Genomic DNA, 24,858 nt, shown 5'->3' with positions numbered 1-24,858 from the left:
CTGCATTATATTTATCACTTTCTGTGCAAGGTCCAAGTATTGTTTCTCTTTATATGACAATGTATTGCTGATATTGTAGGGCTGTATCATTATACTAGTAGTGTGCGCTAGCCCACTGAGATACCATGCCACAGTTTAACATGAATCCCCTAGTCAGACACAGTATACTCACTCCGGCCCCTACCAGGGCTTGTTTTATCCCCTTAATGCTGAGAGCGATGCAGGTTAACAACAGGTACCATCTTTTAATGTCTATTGATATGACATGGCCGAGTATCAGGCCACAGAACTTCAGCTCCCCCAGGCAGACACTCTATCCACGACACCACGGAGGCAGCAGTAAGAACGTCCTGAGATCCTTTAGGTTCATTGTTAGCGTTATTGTAGTTGAACTTTTAAATTTAGGACTATGACGATGACCCTATCACATGTATTCTCAACCTCCAGCAAAGAATATACATGAGAAGAATACACTTCACAAATTGTACCCATATTACATGTGACACTCCCATCTGGATTAGCTTTTGAAAAAGGTTAAAGGTTTGACTAAACTCAGTATTAATTTAAGAAGTGAAATAGCCTATTACCAAGCGTTAGAAATTGGCACTAGTCCTGTAGTCCTTACCAAACTGCCAAGTAGTAAAGGTATCCTAAGGACTAGTAGAAATTGGCCCATTTAAAGGGGTTTTGCTATATGTTATCATTGATTAGGACATAGTGGACAAAAACTGTTAGTTTCTAACCCTGTTACCAACTCTATGACAACTCTATGACACAGTAGCAAGAGAAAACTTATGGTAATTGCCCCGTGTGTTATTTCATCAGTCATATCTAATTCCCAGCGTCCTGTAACACCCTGTTACTCTGTGGTATCATGTCAGGCTCGTCATACCGCGTGACACAACCCATATAACCACTCCACATAGCAAAGTGTCAACATCCTTCCGATGCGGCCTCACTCAATAGGGACATGTTCAACTGACTATCTGGTAGCTGTCAGTTGGGTTGCTTCTCCAAAACATTAGAGAATACACAAAGATTCGAGTACCTGAAGTTTATCATAGCCCTTTAAGGAGTTTGAATCACTTTCCTGAAAGTCAAGTGGAGTTGTCGAGTGAAGGGCTTTTGTATGAATCATTTCCAGGAGTGATATCTATTGATAGCAGACTACAAAATAACTTGCGGAATGTTCAACTATCATTAGAAGGAAACATAGCTTGACAATCACTCAGAAATGAGTAAGTGGATATTATTTAATGCTGTTTTGAACAGTTATAATTCCACTCACAGTGAGTCAGCTTGATGTAGGAACAAAGCCTGACATGATGCAGGTCTCCGACATTTAGCAGTTTAGTGAAACATACACGCATGGGTATGGTGCTGACAAACTTAGAAACATAATCGGGACAAACCAGGGAATAGTACCCATGATTATAGGTTTCAGTCATGCCAAAGGGATGCAACTCCACACAGCGAATTGCACGCCACAGACAACTGTGCCACCCATGCCCCCAAACATAACTCTACAATCATTCAAAGCTTGGTAATGTCTAAAGTGAACGTACCTGTAATATTTTCTGAGCTGATTTCTGAATTTGTTTAGAATAAGGAATCCAATACCAGAAAAACTGAACTTAGCTTGGATATTTATGTCCATGTGTTTTACAATATTTGAAAGTTTATTATGTAATTGCTACACAATATTGATAAAAATAATTTAATAAAAAACAAAAATACCATCAGCCAGCCCTTTATTTTACTCCTCAAAAGAAGTCAAGAACATCATTATAGACAGATCAACTACAATCATAGGAAAAACACTTGTGTTCCTTCACTCTTTTGAGTAGGACATAAACACAAAATGTCAACGCCAGAGAATAATCAGTCTCCATTGAAGAAAAGAGACTCCATTGGGCATGAAAGGCAAAATAGTGATGAAAAATATATAAATGGATCAGTGAAAATCCACTAAGCAAGCTTAGCATGTATCATGTGTATTGGAGACACGAACTGTATTCAATTGAGTGTAATGATTGTCCAGAAGGGAAAATTAATTACTAAATATTTAATTCCCTACAAACAGCCCACTCTTGCACTTACTGAACACTAATATGCTGCAAAAACGAAAAAAAATATTGTCCAAAACCTTTCCGTTAGGCAAATGTCTTGGCATATTTACCCTTCAGATTAACAGTACATACTGTATACCTACAACTACTTCTGATCTCATAAATATTTCATGTACTGATGGATGTTGTTTTTGAGGATGCATCTCACATTGATAGCACCCACACTGAAGCTCTTCTATAAATGCAATGAGCTCAGGGCGAACGATTCCAGTACTGACACCACACTGTCAACAATTACACAGAGTTGTAAGGCAAACAGCATCTGTGCAAGAAACAAAGTAGCATTGTTACAGGAAGCCCAATTGCACTGTCGGTTGTCAAACATGTGCAAATAGCACATCCTGGCCTTGCATCCAATATCTCCCTCCTGGTTTAAATGCTGTTTGATACAAACTGCTTGATTGAACCAAAAAAATATTTTTCATATTTCTGTGTTCCACATGTCAGATGCAAGGGTCTTATGTAGACTTGCTCAAGTCTCAAAAGAAATGATTATTAATTTCAATAATAATTCCTCTATTTATAATAAACAGAAGTCGTCCCTATAACAGACTGGCATCCCCTACTGTCTTATCTAGACTTGAATGTTATAAGCAAAGAATTACTCTTCATCCATGGACTATCATTCAGTACAGACCTGTGAAGATCCGGGGTAGAATAGGTCTTCAGCAACCCATCCTTGTCGTAAAAGGTGACTACGCTTTTCGTAAAAGGCGACCTGACGGGATCGTGTGGTCAGGCTCGCTGACTTGGTTAGGGAATTTAAACAATTTTCATTGGTTTGAAAAAGCAATCAGTGATGGGTTAATGATAGATAATGAGTAAAAATTAATTTTGTAGCTTTCTATGTACCCGTGAAGATCCGGGGAAGACTAGGTCTTCAGCAATCCATGCAACCCAACAAGGCGACTTATGGGATCGGGTGGTCAGGCTCGCTGACTTGGTTGATGCAGTGTCATCAATCCCAATTGCTCATGATGTCATGATGCTCATGATGTCAGTCACTGGATTGTCTGGTCAAGACTTGATGATTTACACACTGCCGTCACATAGCTGGAATATTGCTGAGTACGGCGTAAAACAACAAACCAACAACAATTATCATTCGGTACAGCTTTGGAGCAAGGCTGATTGTTTCGTACAGCGGGAACATTACAAACACGTCAACACATCTTTGAGTTGAATTTCAGTAATTTTAGCATTTCTTACTCGTTGTTGAGGTGTAGCATGATACCAGTGGTATCGTCTGTCTGTATCGCGATACGTATCACATCACAAGATCTCAGGCGATACTCAGCTGTATCAAAATCTGCCCAGTGAAACAGCTGAAAAAAGTTCTATAGAGACAGTCAAACACCTCATTACTGACATAAACATCCATTGTGACCAACCAATCACCATTTTTGTCACCATTACAACAATTATTCAAGCCCGAATCTATTCCGCACTTTTCCATAATCATTGCTAAATAGATCTTTCCTCAGCTGTATACAAAATCAATTTTCATGGGGAAAAAGGCAAGACAAAAACAGCCCAAATTACAAATATTACAAGACTCAATTCATCTCATTCAGGATTCTTTTACCTGTCTTGACTAGAGGTTTAAAATACATCAACAAAAACCATGACTTAATCATTCTTATTTCAAATTCAAACATTTATTTAGCTTTGCCATACAAAACCATTTGTATGTCTGACACAGCCATCTTCATCTCAAGATCAGCCCTACACATACCATCGCCTAATTGATCAACATTCCATGGCAAATGAATTGCCTGTAGAAGCAAGGCATGATACAGTGAGTGTATGGTTATTACAATGGACAAACCTTTACAAATAGACTAATACCGCCATCTCCCCAGAGATCGGATTGTTTGACCTTGAGCGTACAAGGCAAGCTTCAATGAGGTGGCTGGTCGATCATTCTGATGAATCGCCAAAATCATTAAACATGTAATGAATAAAATCATCCTACTCAATTACTGCACATGTAGCAGTGATGGTATAAGTGAATATTTATGTTTATCATTATGTAAATAACACCGTTCATTCAAGAATTGATAATTCCCTTCCTTGTCATTGTTATATATTCTTACCGATTCCAAGTCATTGTGATCAATATTCTCCATGAATGAGAACATTATTTCACAAAATCATTTTCAAGTCAGAATATTTACTCTATCAAAATTTCAATTTGAATTTTGTTCTGATATAATAATTCCATAGTTTCCATGGTTATGAGAAGAAATTTCTTGATTGGTGTTAAAAAATGAGTAAACCGACAAATTCTTATTAAGTCCTAAAATTGTAAGCAAAAACATTATGTAAGAATCTTTTGTCAGCTCAGGAAAGCATGTTTATACAAATAATAGGGTAACCTGAGGTCTATGATAAGCAAAGCCTACAGGGATGAGCATAAGGCTTATACTTTATCCATGGCGGCCACAACAGTATTGTTCTTAAGCCAATTACTTCACTAATCAATGAATGGCCAAATATAGCTGGTCTTCAGAGTTAGCCTGACTATCTGGCCCACAGAGGATCACCGTAATGGATCACTAGTTGCAGTACATCACGTCTACTAGTCTTAAAACCAAACTAGTCTCACAGGGCATGTGCTTTACAAAACAAGAATCTGTTGGCCAGCTTGGCCAGTTAAGTGTTGAAAAGAAACTAGCTGAACATAAATCTTACAAGCCTTGATTCAAGTCTGTACTCAATGATAACTTCATGGATGTGTAGTAATTCTATCCTCATAAAAGTTGGTTGGTTCGTTTGTTGTTTAACGCCGCACTCAGCAATATTCCAGCTATATGACGGCGGTCTGTAAATAATCGAGTCTGGACCAGACAATCCAGTGATTAATATCATGAGCATCGATCCACGCAATTGGGATCGATGACATGCATCAACCAAGTCAGCGATCCTGACCACCCGATCCCGTTAGTCGCCTTTTACGACAAGCATAGTCACCTCTTACAGCAAGCATGGGTTGCTGAAGACCTATTCTACCCCGGAATCAGAAAAGCCAAGTCATGATAAGTCGGAAGGGGTGCTCTGTCTTTCATAGGGACAACTTGTTCTTAATATTTACATAATCTAGGAATTGTGATTTAAACGAATAATCATTGCCATGGAGAACTACATATACCCTGACGCAGGAATGTGTGAGTACATGTGGAGGTATGGTCCAGCAGTTTCACTGACAGGTCCCCTGCTATCTCAGCAGGTCAAATGGCAAAGGTGAGCCAACAGTTACTTCAACATCTGATCTATCATGCACAATGACTGTGAAATATATGTATGTTTATGAAACCATCACCAATTAGGATTACATAAAAGCAAGTCTAGCCAGCTCTATTCCACACGACTTAGTTGTCATGACAGATATATAGGAGAAGCACTGCCAGTGAAACGACATCTGTATTGCATGAAACCACTCAAGATGAATGAAATCAGCATCAGACAAAAATATTTAGAGGAAAGAATTGTATTATGTAATAGAAAATTTATGAATTGGTCAGACTACCTCTGATCTTAAAGTTATTTGAATTAAAGTGATCTAATAAGTTATGAAAATCTCACAATAGTTTGTGGTGATGACAGTCTCTACCGTTTGTGGTGATGACAGTTTCTGCCTCAAATGGTTTGAATCTGCTAGCCCAAACTTTTCTCTCAGCCTCATTTCAATAGATTTTATAGGGAATATTTGGACATATTCTGTTTTGTATGTCAATGTTTTAATTAGTATGTAATTAGTCATGTTCATGTTTTGTACCCTGCCCCCTGTGGGTGTTTATGTACAATAAATGTTCTTCTTCTTCTTCTATATTAGATGAGCTTATACGACAGAATGAAATTTAACTAGACTCGAGCTTCGGACTAGTGGCTAACATCACACTGACTGTCATGGAGTCTTGTGCCATAAAGATGGTTTATTTGCACCCAGATTTACAGCTTCAGTAAAGGTTGTGATTATGTCCCCTTTTAGCTGAAGGTAACATACAGAATGGTAACTAATGTTCACTAGTTGTAAGAACTTATTTCAACATGCCAGTGAAATATTTGACTTAACCAAAGTCTTGATCTTGAAAGTCATTTTAAATGATGTCTGATGCAATACTTATTTTAACTTGTACCATATGTTCATATGCTTATCAGGTGAATACTTGACATGCCTTTGCATGTGTTTGTGATGGGTACCACCGGCTGTGCGGGATATGTCAGATGGTATCATGACAATTTGATAGTGATTCAATGATAGATATTTGTGATAAAGTCTGAATCGTAAAATGTTATCTGCTTTTAGTGGAGATTTCTTATGATCAGATAAAGGGTCTTGTCGCTTTTATTTACAATGATGTGTCTAGTCATTACACGATCCGTCCAATCATAGGGTCCATGATCATTAAACCATATAGCAATAACATGTGTTTTCTGTTACACGGCAAGATGCTTGAGGATATGAAGAAGTTCCTTCCCTTGCCTGAAGTCATTCTTACTTCTCTATTTTTAGGCTCTGGCTAGTTCGTTTCGAAAGATAAAAACAATTTCTTTACCACAAAACAGCATGAGACTTGCCCCAATTCATCTTTACTAATTCAAAGCCTTAGGCTAGTAATTACTTGGAAACACATGCCCTAACATTGATGTAATGAGACTTGCTCAATTCCTTTCCACGAGTCTTCAGCTTTGGGCTAATGGGATAAGGCAATGTCCAAAGCTTACGTCAGTATGACACGGTGCCAGCTCTTTGGCCACCATCTGACACACCAGAACGCATCAATACGTCTGAACTGAATGTCAGCATGGGAGAGCAGGACCAGGGGACATCATTGTGACCGGCAAGTGCAGCTATTCCTGGTCCACGCCATGCTAGGAAGGTGTTGATTGGGGCTGTGACAATCACTTTACTTGTGGTATTAAAGGCTTGTTCAGCACTGATTCACTAGTAGGACTGAATGTCCAGAGATCAAGGGTCATCGTGGTCAATTAGGCATGCTGGCAAGACTTGTGCTTGGAATACACGGTTCTCAAGGACTCTTCTGGTTCTGACACTGATTTCATTTGATATTTAGGGTTGGTTGCAATGCTTTCAAAATTGTGGATGTTTTTTGCTTGTTTCATTGTATATTATGTTGAAATTATAAAAAAAATATATGTTATAATGACAGTTTGCAGACTGATTAGATGAAATAGATAAAAAGTTGATGAAATAGATAAAAAGTTGATAAATAGACTAACAGAAAGTCCATGAAACCTTTCATTACACAAAATATTTCTTGCTTCTAATATTTTTTTTGCTTGATGCTGATTTTTGCCTTTTAGACAATCTAGATTGCTTTGGGTTTCATAAAATACACATAGTAGTCAAAAGAACATGGAGAGCACCCGATTTTTTCCTATGGCCGTAGTTAATCTGCCAAGTAATGACAGTCATATGAAAAAAATCAGGTGCTCTTTAACTTCTTTTGACTAGCACATATATTCCATAGTCATGGGACCCGTGAAGATTTTGGAGTAGAATAGGTCTTCAGGCATTCATGCTTGCCATATAAGGCGACTATGCTTGTTGTAAGAGGCGACTAACGGGATCGGGTGGTCAGGCTCGCTGACTTGGTTGATGCATGCCATCGATCCCAATTGCGTGGATCGATGCTCATGATATTAATCACTGGATGTCTGGTCCAGACTCGATTATTTACAGATGGCCGTCATATAGCTGGAATATTGTTGAATGTGGCATTAAACAACAAACAAACCAAACATATTAAGTCATGGGGCAGGACTAATGAGAGTGATTGAGTATGGTTTTACACCGCTTTTAGCAATATTCCAGCAATATCATGGCGGGGGACACCAGAAATGGGCTTCACACATTGTACCCATGTCGGGAATCGAACCCGGGTCTTCGGGGTGACGAGCGAACGCTTTAACCACTGGGCTACCCGACCGCCCCCGGGCAGGACTAAGGATGGAACTGAAAAGAATGATACATCAGGTGAATCAATTCATCATTTGGGGGAGCTTAAATATACCACAGTGTTGTGGTCTGTTACTTTCAAAAACATCCGATGTAACCACGAACATGTTAACCTGTGCCTTCAGTCACAGTCAGCATTGCTGGTCAGACAGAAGGCATTCGTCTGAGACGTAACCCGTCATGTCCAAGTATAGTCTTGACTTACGTTGGTAATTTTCTTTATGTTATTTTTATATTGTCAAGAGTTACGGTGTGAAGCTGATTAGAATAAATACACCACTCACAGGTGTATAGCCTAGCTCCAAAGCTGTACTGAATGATAAGTGGATGCATAGAATTTCTAGCCTTATAATAGGCATGTCTAGATAAGAGGGAATAACTGTGTTTAATCGGGTCAACTTGTTCTTGTCATTCACATAACCTAAGAAGTATGATATAAACTAGGAATCATTCCCAGAGACTTCTGCAAGTCTAATAGGAACAATGCATCACACCAAGCTCTCAAGTTTCACAATCAATATTCATCAAATGTTATTTGTAGTTCTATGAAAGTAGCCTTCATAATCAAAATTCAAACTGACAAGTGTCATTACCCAAAATTGTCAATATCAGGCCTGACTCTCAAGGTCAAACAGCGGAGCATGGCAAATCCTATAAGCATATGAAATCATCCAGAAGAATGGTGATTGCTTCCACCAAGCGTCCAGCAAGGCTTGTTGACAAGTGTAATTAACAAATCACAACTGACCAATGGTGGACAGGTCAGTTAACAATTCAGATTGGCCGAGACTGCGGGTCAGAGATTTATGATGGCATGTACACTAGAGGCCTTATTACCCTGACATTGTGGCATGAAATTGATGGGTCTCGGTGACAGGTCACAGTGACCTCGGGGAAATGACTGGCATTGCATGTTTTCAGTATCTGCCAAATTGACAACCTTTTGAAGATATTTTTTTTTATTTTATCAAGGAATGTAATCCTTTGTTCACTTCCAGCTTGTCAATTTCATATAAAAAACTTGACATTTCATTATCATGTATTTTAAACTGAATTGAAATTAAAAGGGAAGGATATTGATGCAATTATGAATATTCCGTGGAGGTGCTTTAATCTTTTTTTCAGGACATTGCAATTAAAAACATCTTCTCAGGAATTCAAGCACAATGTTGGCAAATTTCCTTTCCATTTATTCAAAAGCTAATTTGGCCAGTTTATTGACAATGCCATGATCAGCTGATTAATGCCTGTCTCTAATAACAGCCCAACACCACCATGAAATTAAAACATGAGGCACCCTCACAGACATCCTTTTGACCTTTGACTCTATTTACTGCCAATGTAATAATTAACTCTACTTCAGTACATCATGTCCAATTACCTTCAGAAATGCATGTGAAATAATAGCATTGTTGGTTTAATCAATGAAACAATTGTTCTCTAACATGACAGAAAGTATGATACCATGAAAGTATGACACAAAAAATGATACTATGAAAGTATGAAACTTCGAAAGCATGATAGTATGAAAGTATGATACTATGTTCTATGAAAGTATGATACCATGAAAGAATAATACTTAAATGATACTATGATACTACAATTTGGTTGGTTGGTTGGTTGGTTGTTTTACACCACACTCAGCAATATTCCAGCTATATGACGGCGGTCTGTAAATAATCGAGTCTGGACCAGACAATCCAGTGATGGACATCAAGAGCATCGATCCACGGAATTGGGATCGATGACATGCTTCAACCAAGTCAGCGAGTCTGACCACCCGATCCCGTTAGTCGCCTTTTACGATAGGCATGATACTATGAAAGTATGAAACTATCAGGGTTTTACACAACACAGAAATGTATGTCAAGTACGTACAAATTTACAGCATGGACACAGAAAAGAAAATATATTGCATGCTGATAATATTTATTGTACCAAATTCTTGACAAGTATTATAAACATCCTGTAATTAAAGTAAACATCAATCTTACATTAGTACACCATTTCCTTACTTTCCACGACCATCATATTTCCTGGAAGGGCCCTTGAAATGAACTATTGGGGGTCCCTGAACTTGCTGACTTGCATACACATTTCTAGTCATGACAACAGCAAGGGTTAACTCATGAAGAGCTAAGAGCTGAATTCTTTGCAATCATAATCAAGGGAGATAACTCGTATGGCATGGTAACTGCCACCCTTTAAGAATTTATAGGTGAGTGGGCAAATAAAAGGTTAGGGCATGTTTAGTGATACATAAGTTGATTAGGGCACAGCAGGTAATATCAATGATGAAACACTTCAACCACTGGGGAAATCTGTATATCTATTGATTGGAATTTATGGAAAATATTTGTATCATGAAAACGTAGTCTCGACATTTAAGCTTATTTCGGTCTTGATTCGAAACTATCACAAGTATTTAATTTCTTCCACCAGTTTCCTGTTCACATTATCAGTACCTAGCAGGGTTAGAAATTGGCACTAGTCCTATAGTCCTTGCCAAACTGCCCAATGGTAAAGGTATCATAAGGACAAGTAGAAAATTGCCATTTATAAGGGTTTTGCTATATGTTATCATTATAAGGACTAGTGGACGAAAACTGTTAGTTTCTAACGTTGCCTAGTATCTGACTTCACAGATAACAAAAGGCAGTGGATCATGCATTCCTCATATTCGATGAAACTGGATGTTGAGAAAGACCTCGAGCTATGGAGGATCTCATGAGAGGCAATATGACCGACTACTCCACAATATCAGTTTACCAGAAACTCGTTCCATAGGCCAGAAAACATTTCGGGAGCAGAGATAGGCCATCAAAAATCAATGAGATGTACTGACTGTGGAACTAGACAAGTCTGGCTCCAGTCCGAGACACCTGAGACGAGGAGACTGACGGATGTATATTTCATTGAACCCTGATATATACAAGTGCAATAGTAAATGTCACGATGTAAGTGCTGGCAAATATTGCCGAGGGTAAAATTGATGACCATAACTAATCAATGCTTGCCTGTTCAATGTTGATTATTAACACAGTAAGTCTTCAGTCATGGAAGTAGAATACTCAAAGCCCAAAACTTGTACTGAAGAATGGAGATCCTTCTAAACCAACTTGGAAGATTTACAGGTTTCTTTACTGAATGTTCAAAAGAAAGAAAAACAAGAAGAAATCAATGAGGTGTAAGTGATATCACTCCAATCAAAACAAACCTTACTAGATCAAACAGATGATGGAACAATGATCTACCTAACTCTGGTATTCGTTTCATTATGTTCATGGACATATTTCTACCTAACTGTGGTATGTGCATCTTATGGAAATGTCTATCCAATTCCAATATGCATTTCATGGTCAAATATCTACCTAATCTAGCATTTACAACATCAACACATACCCAAAACACAGACATATTTGCCTAACTCTGGTAAGCAATCCGTGGACAAATATCTGCCTAACTCTGGTATGAATAACACTGAAATATCTCATGAATATATCAGAGAACAAACATCTGCCTTACTTGCAGACATTGTTACGTGATGGTAGTGTAAATGGACTGACATGTTCAGCATTTAGCAAGCCGGCATCTATCATGATCCAGGTCTACACCAGGCTGATGTTGTGGATCCTATACCAAGTCACCTGGGAACCATGTCTGTGGAACTGTGGAGGAATCGGTTGTCTCATATATCTCCCCTGCATCCTGCACTTTAACAAACTGCTTCTTCCTACAGGAATCAAATTCCAAATTGACATACAATATTTATGACTTTTCTCCAATTGCAGGGTTAGGAGTTGTTTGCGCTCTGACAAAGATTCACAGGCATTCTAAAACTGCTAACACTTGTCAATAATCTTCACGCTTATAGTAATCTTCTATTTCCATGTTTATTCAGGTGAACATTAACTTGCCTTTGCATGTGTTTGTGATTGATGCCACCAGTGGGTCAGGATACGCTTGCCTGTTACACCAACACCTGCTATCATCCATCTCATTACATAGTCAGAATCAACTCTGCTTTTGGTAGAGACTTATCATTGTGGAAAGGGTTTTGTCTCTTCCATTCTGATAAAACTCTCAATAATTCATTTACTATTATCAACATGCACAGATTCCCCTTGAGTGTCAAACTTGGTAGTATACCCATGTTGGTGGTTTTCACCAAACTAGTCAACATCTAGGACCTGCATCAATTTGGGCTTTCTCCCACATTAATCACTGATATCACAGAAATTCTTTTCAAAGCCTGTTTAACCTAAAGTATAAGGCTGAAACTTATATTAATGCAATAAATCATTTGTCAGTAAGAAAACTGACACTCATTACAAAGTCTAGACGCTAAAACTAAGCTTCGTTCCATCTGATATTAATCACATATGCCAATCATTAAAAGGACATCTTAATAAAAAAGGCCCGTCACTGAGCACTGCATTTTTCATTCCATTTGAGAATAATTCATTAAATCTCCGGGCAAATCTGATAACTCCATCGGACGAAACTGATACTAAAAGAAACAAAACATAGAGATGTTCTTTACAGAAGCAGCAGTATCTCCAGCTGAGCAACAGCAGACGATCTCTACAAACCCTAGACACGTCACGATCCCCTCACCTGGGCACCCAATCATGCTAACAGGGCACAACTGGTATGGCAGACCAAGTCAAGCTCAACTTGGGAAACATTTACAGCAAAGTTTGGGTCGTTTCCCTGCCGTGATGGCTGAGAAGAAGAGATTAACATGTTTTTATTTGTTAACATACACCCATGATGAGAAAAAGAGGTTTCTTTATGGACTAATTGCTCAGGCAATTGCGTCTTGGCTTTGCTCAACACCAGTGGGTGAATGGTAATATTGACAGTTGTAAATAAACAACCTTTTTTTGACAGATACCAGCCATTACAGTCATTGTTCTGCATTTTTCCTTGGAGATCATGAACTCCACTCATGATCATGAACTCAAGACAACACATCTGTTAGGAACCGTGGGCTGTAGAGGAGCATCTACATCATCCTAAGGTGAGGTGAAATGGGTCTGAATGTGCATGGAGGTGTGTGAGACTGCTGCTCTGGATTTGTGCTTGTTTAAAAGTGCTAGCCCACTGAGATACCATGAGCAGTTGAACAGGGATACCACACTCACATTGTACCTGTCAGTCCTTGATTTATTCCCTAATGCCGAGCGCCAGCAGGGTTAAACAACAAGTTCCTCATTTTAACGTCTTTGGTATTACACAGCCAGGGGATCGAACCATCAGCCTTCCATTCTCCAACACCATCCCAACACCATCAAACCCTGGTTTTCAGAAGGTTGGGTGAACTACAACCCCACCTGCTGAACTGAACACATTAAGCCTTGTCATGTCATGACCATAACATGGAGGGACCATTCCAACACCATCAAACCCTTGTTTTAAGAAAGTTGGGTGAATTATCACCCCCATATTATTATCAAGGACAGTAAAGCCTTTTAATGACATGTGTCATGTTAACCTCCATGTGTCATGTTAACCTCCATATGTGTAATGTTAACCTCCATATGTGGCATGTTAACCTCTTTATATCATGTTAACCTCCATAATAATCATGTTAACCTCAACGTGTCATGGTAACCTCCATATGTGTCATGTTAACCTCAACGTGTCATGGTAACTTCCATATGTGTCATATTAACCTCAACATGTCATGTTAACCTCAACATGTCATGTTAACCCCAACATGTCATGTTTACCTCCATATGAACCATCTGTGTCCCCTGCAAGCCCATCTGCATCCCCCTCGTGGCACGCCATTCCAGCCGCTGCAGACACATGCTCACCGTCCCACTGCCATCCCATGTGCTCCCCCTCTGTGTGGTCCCCACCCACTGTACTGGCACAGTCCCAGCTTACAGCACAGATTGCCAGTCCCCATTACCCAATACAACACGCCATCAACCCCTGCCTTTAAGTGAAGCTGACATAATAAAGAACACTCCTTGAAAGATTTATGGAATATGGAGGCTGATGGACGTAGTCGTCCCTGGTCAGGTTCACTGTATCAAACAGCGACTGGATACAGGGTTAGAAATTATCACAAGCAGTCTGTGCCACACTGGAGAGTCTGGTCACTGGCCACCCCACTCCAAGCTTCATTTTCAGAAGCGTCTGGTGTCATCATGTGAGTGAGTGAGTGAGTGAGTTTGGATTAACGCCGCTTTTAACAGTATTCCAGTTATATCGCGGCGTATCAGCTTAATGTGGGAGGAAAGCCCGAAGTGATGCAGGTCTCAGACGTTTACCACTTCGATGAAACCCACGAGCACGGCTATGCTGCTGACAAACCTAGAAACATAATCGGGGCGAACCGGGATTCGAACCCACAATCATAGGTTTCTGGCGTGCCCAAGGGACGCAACTCTGCACAGCGAATCGCGGCGCCTTACACGACTGGGCCACCCGTGCCCCCTGTCATCATGTGAACATTATTACCTAAGCCTACTAGACCAAACAGAATTTTACTAGACTTGGGCTTCAGAATAGTGGCTAGAGTCACTGATGGAACAAGTCCACTTGTCCGAGACCAGTAAAATTCAGGAAGGACAAGTGACGTTCTTGTCTTTTGCCATTTGGTAGATGGCAACTCTGGCGCAGATTGTTTTTTAAAACCAGTGGAAATATGTATTCCCTGCTGATATCACAATAAGATGTATCAATACAATGTCACCATATGATATCAAGATATGCTTTCACAATACGATATCACTGTATGTTATTACGATAAGATGTCACAGCATGATGTCATCACAATATCAAAAAATGCTGTCAAAATATGTCACCATATGATGATAATATTAATATGAATATGATATCCCAGTATGAAGTTACAAGTAAATGATATTATGATAAGATGTCACAATACGTTACTTTATGATATACAGATGTCACTGTATGATATCCAGATGTCATTGTATGATATCCAGATGTCACTAGATGATATTCAGATATCACTGTATGATATCCAGATGTCATTGTACAATATCCAGATATCACTGTATGATATCTAGATATTACTGTGTGATATCCAGTTGTCATTGTAGGATATCACAATATATATGTCAATGTATATCTATGATATGATGCCTGAAACAAAGACATGTATAACCACGTATGTTGTAGAGTTTCAAAACACATGTGCAGCTGGGCCAGGCAGTTCCCCTGTAAAAAATGTGCTTATGTAGACCATGTGTTTCAAATGACATACAACCTGTTCACATTTTGTAGCATTTTAAGTTTGTTAGTTTATGTACATATGTTGCCCTGTAAACAAAACAACCTAATCTGTCATACACACCCTGAAACAAATATATCCAAAACAGCACATGCAAGTCTATAATGTTTGGCAAGTCTAGATTACTGCAGTATCAGGAAATGAAGCAAGTCTCCAGGCTCATTTTTATCATATGTCATATCTATAATTTAGCAACTGTTTTTTTCAGGAAAATATGTTCATTTCAGAGACTAGCTGTTAGTCTAAAAACTACCACAACACTCTGAGATACCATTCTGCTCCATCAAGGATATATTGAAGAAGTCACCCAGTGGCAATCTTGAAGTTAATAAGCAGCCTTAGAGATTCAGAGTTTTCTAAGATTGGGCCAGAGGACTAAGTGGAGTGCTTGTAGCTAGTCCTGCTTGAATGACACAAAAGTGTTTACTATATTTACATTTTCTGTCAGTCTTATTTAGTTCTAATTTGTAGCAAAACTGAAGCATTGAAAACTGGTTCGGAATTATTGCCACTGAGTCAATGAGGACCACCATTATTAGATTTTTTCCTTGTCCTCAGAACTACTTTGTAGTCTCGGTCCAGCAGGCTAGCGTAAATTTTAAAAAATGAATATGGTTCCACAGCTTGGCTTTCATTAGATTGATTTATATGATTATGAACGACCAAACCAGATTAACAGCTCTACTTCATCAATAAAGTGTACATGTTTGCTTCAAAGTTATTGTGGAATGCAAATCTAAATACATTAACATATATGATAAATACAACATGCACACAAAATAAAAATCTGAAATAAAACAAAAACATCCACATTCAATACAACTACCATATTTGACATAATAAGCACATCACCTGTAATAAAAGCACATCATCACAAATGCATCCAAATGTGATTGAGCGAGCTTGTCTTAAATTTTTACCACAGCTTTTGTACCTATCCAGCAATATAACAGTGGGGACATCAAGAATGGTCCTGTAGTCATGTGCAGAATCTAAATGACATGACAGGCACACGTATTCACCATACAGCGGCTATGTCACCACTTTTACAAAAAAATATTCAAAATGTGAAATTCTAAATCAAAACTGAGATTTATCCAAATATTCAGTGACGAGAACTTTTTTTTCCCCAAAAAAGATTGAAAGTTTGCCTAGGGTCTGGGGACTATCTGATTTATGTATGTCTTGGCATGTATCACAAAAGTGACCCTTAACATAATGAAATCTGCACAATTCCACAGATCCAAGGAAAATTCTCACCCCCACATAATAATTTATTGATATATCTGTATAATCATGATAATCATACCTTGGCATTGATACTGAATTCCTATGGGGGCTTATTGTGTTAAATATGGTATCCTGTAATAGAAAGATATGTGTTGGGTGAGTAGGTGTGTGTGTGTTACGAAAGGGGGACTCACATTTTGACCCCTGGGGGTGGATCCCACACACATTCGCCAGTGGTGAGGTTGGCGTACATGTGCTCCTTTGTCTGGGGCTCGATGATCTCCACCCATTCCCACCTGAAATCAACAAGAAACAAATGTAAGACATCAAATACACAACACAAATATTTTCCAAAGTTGCATTTCAACAGACCAAAGGTATTCTGCATGATCAGTACAGAGGGCTTAATGCTCTATGATACAGTGCCTGGGTGTTTGAAAGTTAGGATCCTTGACAATCATAGGTTTCTGTCGTGTCCAAGGGATGCAACTCTGTATAGCAAATCGCAGTGCCTTAGACGACTGGGCCACCCGTGCCCTCAGTTCTGTTCTAGAAGCTTAATTAATGTCAGAATTGTTCATGCTTGAAAACAGTGACATGCACTGGCAAGTATAAGGCAAATGTTCCAAATGAACCAATGCATGTTCAAAATTAAGGCCAGTCCTTGAGGTGTTCTCCTGTAGTCTTTGAATCTAATTCCTTAAATATTTAACTTTTACCATCAGGGTAATTACAAGGAAGCCTTGACTTTCAGTCTTAATTTAAAAAATTGGGTGCCCATTTCAAGCCAAAGATCTACACTCCATATGAGTGAGTGATTGAGTAAGACTGGTTTAAAGCTCTTTGAACAGAATTCTCGTAATATCACGGTGTGTCAGCTTGATGTGAGAGGAAAGCACGAAGTGATGCAGGTCTCAGACGTTTACCACTTCGGTGAAAACCATGAGCACGGGTATGGTGCTGACAAACCTAGAAACAAGTGGGGCAAATCAGGATTCGAAACCTGATGTTCCTCAGGTGTGCCCAAGGAACACAACTGTGCACAGTGAATTGCAGTCTCTAAGACGACTGGGCCAGTCATGCTCCCTCGTTTCTATGACGTTATGGTAATAATTAACAGCTAGGTTGATACACAAAATCACATTAGACTTAGCAGAAGTGTTAAAACGAAGGAATCGATATGTTGGGACTGCAAATTTGGCCCAGTATGGAACCAACCACTGTAACATTCTCACCACTACAGTTTGATTGGTTGGTTTGTTGTTTAACGCCGCTCTCAGCAATATTCCAGCTATATGACGGCGGTCTGTAAATAATTGAGTCTGGACCAGACAATCCAGTGATTGACATCATAAGCATCGATCCACGCAATTGGAATCGATGACATGCATCAACCAAGTCAGCGAGCCTGACCACCTAATCCCGTTAGTTGCCTTTCACGACAAGCATAGTCGCCTTTTATGGCAAGCATGGGTTGCTGAAGACCTATTCTACCCCGTATCTTCACGGGTCACTACAGTTTGAACCCAGTGAAGATCCAGGTTAAACGTGGTCTTCAGCAACACATGCCTGTCATTACAGAAGAAACTAAGGTGATCGGTGGGCAGGTTCGCTGATTTGGTTGATGCATTTCATTATAGATGAATTTCGTAGATCGATGCTCATGATATCAATCACTGGATTGTCTGGTCCAGACTTGATTATTTACAGACTTATATAACTTAGCGTTATAGTGCGGTGTTAAACAACAAACAAAACATAATGTTTCAATATTTCTAAGTAGATACATTTGTGTTGCAAAGTACACTAAAATATTATGCGTTGTCGTTTTCACGAAGGATACAGACAAAGAAAGCTACAAAAGGATGTTATTTTTTATTTTCATTCACTATCAATCATTAACCCATCACTGCTTGTTTTTTAAAACCAATGAAAAATTTTGAAATTCCCTAATTCCCCAAATCTCAAACTTCCCATAATACCACCTAATACCTTAAAAAAATACCTCCCACTACCTCCAAACACTCAGCATATCATCCCCCCAACATCAAGGGGCCAACAGTGACCCTGTAGGCCAACATCAATGGCCAAACAGCGACCCTGTAGGTAACGCCATGTTTAACAACTGAGGCTCTACAACTGTACAAGCACACCACTGTGTCACACCACAGACTGGTTACAGTGGCAGCGGCAGGAAGCACCCACGCGTGACAGAATTCCAACACGTCCTGGATGCCGAGTGAATAATTAACAGGAATATGCCCACATCTTTTTCACAAGGACAAGAACCACCCTACGATGACAGTTTAGTTGTGACTTTCCTCTGAAGCCTGCCTTGATGTTTCTGTTGTCGCCGACAGCGGCTGCACCAGAGCAAGCGTTAACAGATAATGCATGCTGTAGAATTGATTCAGGTATTTGCAAAATGATGTACTGTTAACGTAACTGTTGCCTGTGGAACTGCATGAATGGCATGGCTGAATTCCCGTGTTGATTTCCCGATATTCACAACATCAACAGTAATTGTTGTTCAGTCAGCACTTCGGTTTGTTGTGTTGGCTGGATTCTCCAAAAAGTATATCTTATATATTACTCAAAAAAGGTGAAGGTTCTTTCATCTTACTGTTATTAATCCGTCATGGCATGACACATTAATTATAGTAAGGTGAAAGAATCGGGAATAACTATAGTACTATGAAAGAATTGGGACCTCCTAAACTTTATTTGAGTAGTATATGCTTTCATCATATTGCTGTCTCGTAAACTGTTTCTCAAGGATACAATTCCTTTAATTACCAACCCTTACTAGACTAACATCTAGTCTCTGAAATGAACATATCCTACAGAAAAAAAACAGTTGTTCAGTTATCTAATAAAAATATAATAAAAGGGAGCCCAGTGACTCTCTTCATTTTCAGATACTGTATCAGGGTCTGTAAGACAGACTAAACCCTTACATGAATATTTTTTGTTTTAAATAAATTAAAAATTTACTCTTTGAAGTCATTTGATAATTAAATGTCGAGCATCAAGGAATCAGTGAATAGTTTCAGCATGACTAACAATTTCATTAACATGATTCATATCTATTAAGTCTTTATTATCATCAGGAACATGATTTAAACATTCTGAAATCTATAAAAAAAATACCGATAAAAACCAAGAGCAATTCTGGCCTGTAGAATCATCAAGTCCAGGCCAGACAATCCAGTGATATATACTATGCAAAAGAAGTTAAAGAACATCCGATTCTTTCAAATTACCATAGTCAATGAAAGAATCAGGTGGTCCTTAAATTCTTTTGAGTGGTATATGTTATGAACAACATTCCACGTTGTCTGGGTAGCATGACAACCCAATCAACAAGTCAGACAACTCAGTCAATTAAGTCGCCCCTTCAGAGTTTGGCATTAGACCCCTAGTCCTTATCAAACTGCCCAATAGTTAAGGTATCATAAGGACTAGTAGAAATTTGCCATTTTTAAGTGTTTTGCTATATGTTATCATTATAAGGACTAGTGGACAAATAATGTTAGTTTCTACTGCTCCCCTTCAGACCTGCATTCGGATGCTTAGACACCAATGCCAACCAAGAACCCAGACTCTATCATTTACAGACCGATGTCATATTGCTGGAATATTGCTGAGTACAGCATTATACAACAAACAAAACACATTTATAGCCACATATCACAGCCTTAAAACAAAATTTAACAGGGATGTGTCTAGGATACCAAAATAAGTGCCCATGGCAGGCAAACTGAGGAAAAAATAATCATTTTTTCAAAATAGCATCTTTCTATTAATGTTTGGGGTTTTTTTTATATTTGAAGATATTTTAATATTGTATTTAACATGTTTAAGGCAAAAGTGAAAACTTATGGAGCATTAAAGCCCCTTTGAAGCTTTATAGGTCCTGTTACCATGGTTACCAGTGAAACACAAGTCACCTCTACAAAGCCACAACTTTAGATATAACTACAAAATGAATTGGGAATACAGTATTCTAAGTAATAAGCGCCCACGGCGCTCTCAAAATTAGAAATAGGGGGCCCTTATGAGAATACAATTTTGACTGGAAAAAAAACAGAGTCGAAAATATTGTGAATTTCATGGTTTATGCTGACAGCCTGAAATGATACAAAAGAAAAGTCTGTGCATATTATACATGACAGATATATTTTTCCAGAATTTAATTGCCAAAAGTTAAGGGTGCATATAAAACACGAGTGTGTATTGTACGCAAATAAATAAGACTTGTGTACATTGATTAATCGGAAGGGGTGCTAATTGGGATTGTTGACTAGCCAATATATTAGCAAATATCACTGTAGGCGCTTATTAGAGTGGGGCCCTTATTACGTCATGTACGGTAATCTTTTTACCAATGTGGGAATTACTGACATTTGCGGCAGACCAAATATCGGCCCTGGGCAGGATCAGATGGTTCCCTGCCTCAACATGAAGAAAACATGTTGTTATATTTTTAAAATACAATAAGCTTTTGGTTCTAACATAACTCCCATCTGTATCCACATCAAGTAAGGATAAGAATTTATGGATGAACAACTTCTTTATTACAATTAAGAGTGACGTTTCGATGTAGGTTCTAACACCGTTAATTGTAATAAAGAAGTTGTTCATCCATAAATTCTTATCCTTACTTAGTACTCCAACTTCTAAAAGCCTATCAAAGAAGTTATGCATCCTCATCATGAGTGAGTGAGTGAGTGAGTGAGTGAGTGAGTGAGTGAGTGAGTGAGTGAGTTGTGTTTAACGCCGCTTTTAACAGTATTCCAGTCATATCGCGGTGTGTCAGCTTAATGTGGGAGGAAAGCCCCAAGTGATGCAGGTCTCAGACGTTTATCACTTCGGTGAAATCCTCATCACGAACTGTCCAGATTGAATAATGCACGGTATTCCATAATGACATGATTATTTCACAAGCATATTATTTTACCTCAAGGATAGAAATTAGCAGTAAAACTCCAGGCAAAACAGAATGCCTCAATTCTGTGCAACAGATTATTACATGTTCAGTAATTTTAGACGCCCATAATCTTTTTTGCAGCATGTCACTATGAATCATGCGAACTCATTGTAAAGTGCAAAAATGTTTCAAATCTTTCAATGCTGAACTGTTTTTAAACATCAGATGCCAAAATGGGTCTCCAAAACATATCCGATAACGGATAAGTCTCTTCTGTCTTTAGAATATTCAAGCTATTTACCCCAAGAATGGAACTTTATTATGAAAAAAACATTACATGTTGCAGGAGCTGACATAAAAGAAATATCTGAACCTAATCAAATTGACACAGAAAGAATTCCCTCTGGACAGTTTCCATGCTAGTATTTTGTAACAGCAAAAAAAGAACATTATTTTGTGAGACAGTCTTTTCAATGCTTTATTCTATACTGGAACCATTATATCAAGCTGAAATAATTCCCAGAGGGAAATCTTTTAAAATACAATGGAAAAATACTTAAAAAGTCTTGAAAAAAGGGTTGAAACTGTTTCCTGCCAAGAGGACATCATATATTGTTATTTGTGTTAGCTGGTAGACTTGCTAAACAAATTTACATGTTCATTTTGTGTGCAGCTTGCTTAAAGAAATATCGGTACAATAGACAAATTAGCCTTGCTCCAAGGCTTTAGGGAATGATAAGTCCATGGATGTATACTTTAAGAACAAAAGTCTTTTACAGGGACATCTTGTTCTTATGTTCTATATATTCTAGAAATTATTATATGACAAAATAATTATTGCCTTAGAGACTTGTGCAAGTCTTTAGACAGCGAAGCCAGTGGAACTTCTACTGCTGTTGGAAGAACTGAAGAACTATGGTACTGATTGCTGAAAGCTTTTAAACAGTCTGGCTGAAAATATCAACTGGCCCTTTATAAAAATTACTGGACTTGAGGCTTGTGGTAGATGGCAGACTATAAAACTCATCATCTTACGTTCAAGTATTACATCAAACAAACAATTCTTCAAGCAGTGAAACCTGCGAAACACAATCAACCAGGTCACAGAAGGTTTGGGATCAGCCTCTCTCAAATATAAATCAGAACCGTGAAGATCCCGGGTAGAATCATTTAAGGTTTTCAGTAACCCATGGTTGCCGTAAAAGACGACTATGCTTGTTGTAAGAGGCGACTTACGGGTTCGGTTGGTCAGACTAGCTGACTAAGTTGATGCACGTCATCGTGTCCCAATTGCGTGGATCGATGTTCATGATATCAATAACTGGATTGTCTGGTCCAGACTCAATCATTTACAGACCGCCATCAAATAGCTGGAATATTGCTGAGTGCGGGTTAAACAACAAACAAACAAATAAAAAAACCAAGAGGTAGGGATGTCATTGAATATCGTAATACTGATGTATCGGTACATCTTTAATGTTGATATTGTATCGATACAAATTTATAAATATCGGTACTAAATTGACTATTCACTACCTTGGAAATGTCTACATTAATTAAGATTACATGATGGTTAAGATGGACAATGAGATGGCAGAAAATTCAATCTTAAACTTTTAATAGATCAGCCTAGTTCTGCTATACTGCAGGTCCACAGAAGAACTGTTTATCTATACAAATACAGAATAACTAAAAGAGCTCCAGATAAGCTGCATATCTGCGTAAAATACGCAACAGAAATGCAGAAATACGCAGTAAAATAAAATCCAAGCGTATCAAATACGCAACGAACATTACAGATAAGCTACAAAATATCATCAAAATATTTGTGAAGTAACCCTGCGTATTCGATTAGCAAATCAGCAACTTATTTTGAAATTATAAACGGGCATTCCGTCAACCTTGCCAAACTCCACCATGACAGTTACATCAAGATCATTTGCCATTACACTTTCTTGTGGAAGTATCAGGGTATTTTTGAGTCCTATAAAGCTCTCGAACCCACACGACACCAGTTTGCTGGGACTAGATGAATAGTGTTTTTAAATATTTAACTTAAATACCCACATGTGTAAAAAATAGTGGATAACAGAAATTTAAATACCCAGATAGAATTACTGATACCCAATGATTTTAAAATGCATGGGTAAAATACCCACAACACCAAAAGCTTATCTGGAGCTCTAACTAATCTTATTATCAATTGATTCATTGATATATAATGATATACTAAAATGTCCAATCAATGGCACCCCTACCAACGGTTGAGTTTTTGGTTTGTTCTTTATCCCATACTCAGCAATGACAGAGCCTGTATGTACACTGTAGTTAAATCTGGATCAATTGATATTGTGAGCAACAATCTGAGCTGTCGTGACCAGACCATCCAATCCATTAAGTCTCCTTGTACGACAAGTATAAGCTTGCTTGTTACCAATTCTTATATGGAATCCCCACAAGGCCATAAAGTGAGTGAGTTGGATTTAAACACAGCTTGTTACCAGGTGACAGTCTTTTCGTTAGATGATGGTGTCAGCAAAGTGTGGCCAGAAGAAGGAAATACGTCCGAGACTTCCACCGAATAGTGAAAACGATGTAATCACCTGCTCTGATAAAGATCCAATACAAAATCAGGGTGTATCTTGGGATCAAAGCCACAACCTTCAGTTCCAAGTAAAAATACCATATTTGACGTAATAAGTGCCCTGGGCGCTCTCAAAATTAGAAATAGGGGGCTTTTGTTTCCGTGGTTTATGCTGACAGCCTGAAATGTTTATGTACGACAGATATATTTTTCCAGAATTTAATTGCCCATAATTAAGGGTGCATATAACACACGAGTGCGTATTATATGTGAATAAATGAGTATTGCATACATTGATCAATCGGAAGGGGTGCTAATTGGGATTGTTCAAGAGCCAATATATTAGAAAATATCGCCGTGGGTGCTTATTAGAGCGGGGCGATTATTACGTTGAATACGGTACCCAACTTTAGACAGAAACATCTTATCCACTTATGTACGCGATACTCTCCTGCATAATTTTGTTTTGTTGTTTGTTTGTTGTTGAATGCTGCACTCAACAAAATAACAGCAATGTGATGGCGCTCTGTAAATAACCCAGTCTGGACAAGACAATCCTGTGATTGATATCATGAGCATCGATCAATGCAATTTGGATACAATGACATGCATCAACCAAGCCAGCAAGCCTGACCACCTGATCCCATTAGTCGCCTCTTACGACAAGCAATAGTTGTTGAAGACCTGTTCTAAGCCAGATCCTCACGGGTCCTCTCCAGTATAAGACAA

At 38.5% G+C, this 24,858-nt stretch overlaps 1 protein-coding gene across 3 annotated transcripts in view; it reads right to left on the bottom strand.

Annotated features, from left to right (window-relative positions):
* The window catches only part of LOC139462328 (rho GTPase-activating protein 39-like), a 209,104-nt gene that overhangs the window by 167,567 nt on the left and 16,679 nt on the right, over positions 1 to 24,858 (bottom strand). For all 3 annotated transcript variants that reach the window (XM_071243970.1, XM_071243968.1, XM_071243967.1), the window contains exon 2: positions 16,810 to 16,911. In XM_071243970.1, the coding sequence (XP_071100071.1) occupies positions 16,810 to 16,911 (102 nt within the window). The remainder of the gene's footprint in view (positions 1 to 16,809; positions 16,912 to 24,858) is intronic.

The sequence above is a fragment of the Haliotis cracherodii genome, unplaced genomic scaffold, assembly GCF_022045235.1.
Source record: "Haliotis cracherodii isolate W230 unplaced genomic scaffold, xgHalCrac1.p SCAF_15, whole genome shotgun sequence".
Lineage (NCBI taxonomy): Eukaryota > Metazoa > Mollusca > Gastropoda > Lepetellida > Haliotidae > Haliotis > Haliotis cracherodii.
Note: the sequence above shows the minus strand (reverse complement) of the source record. Positions and strands in the feature narration are given on the sequence as shown.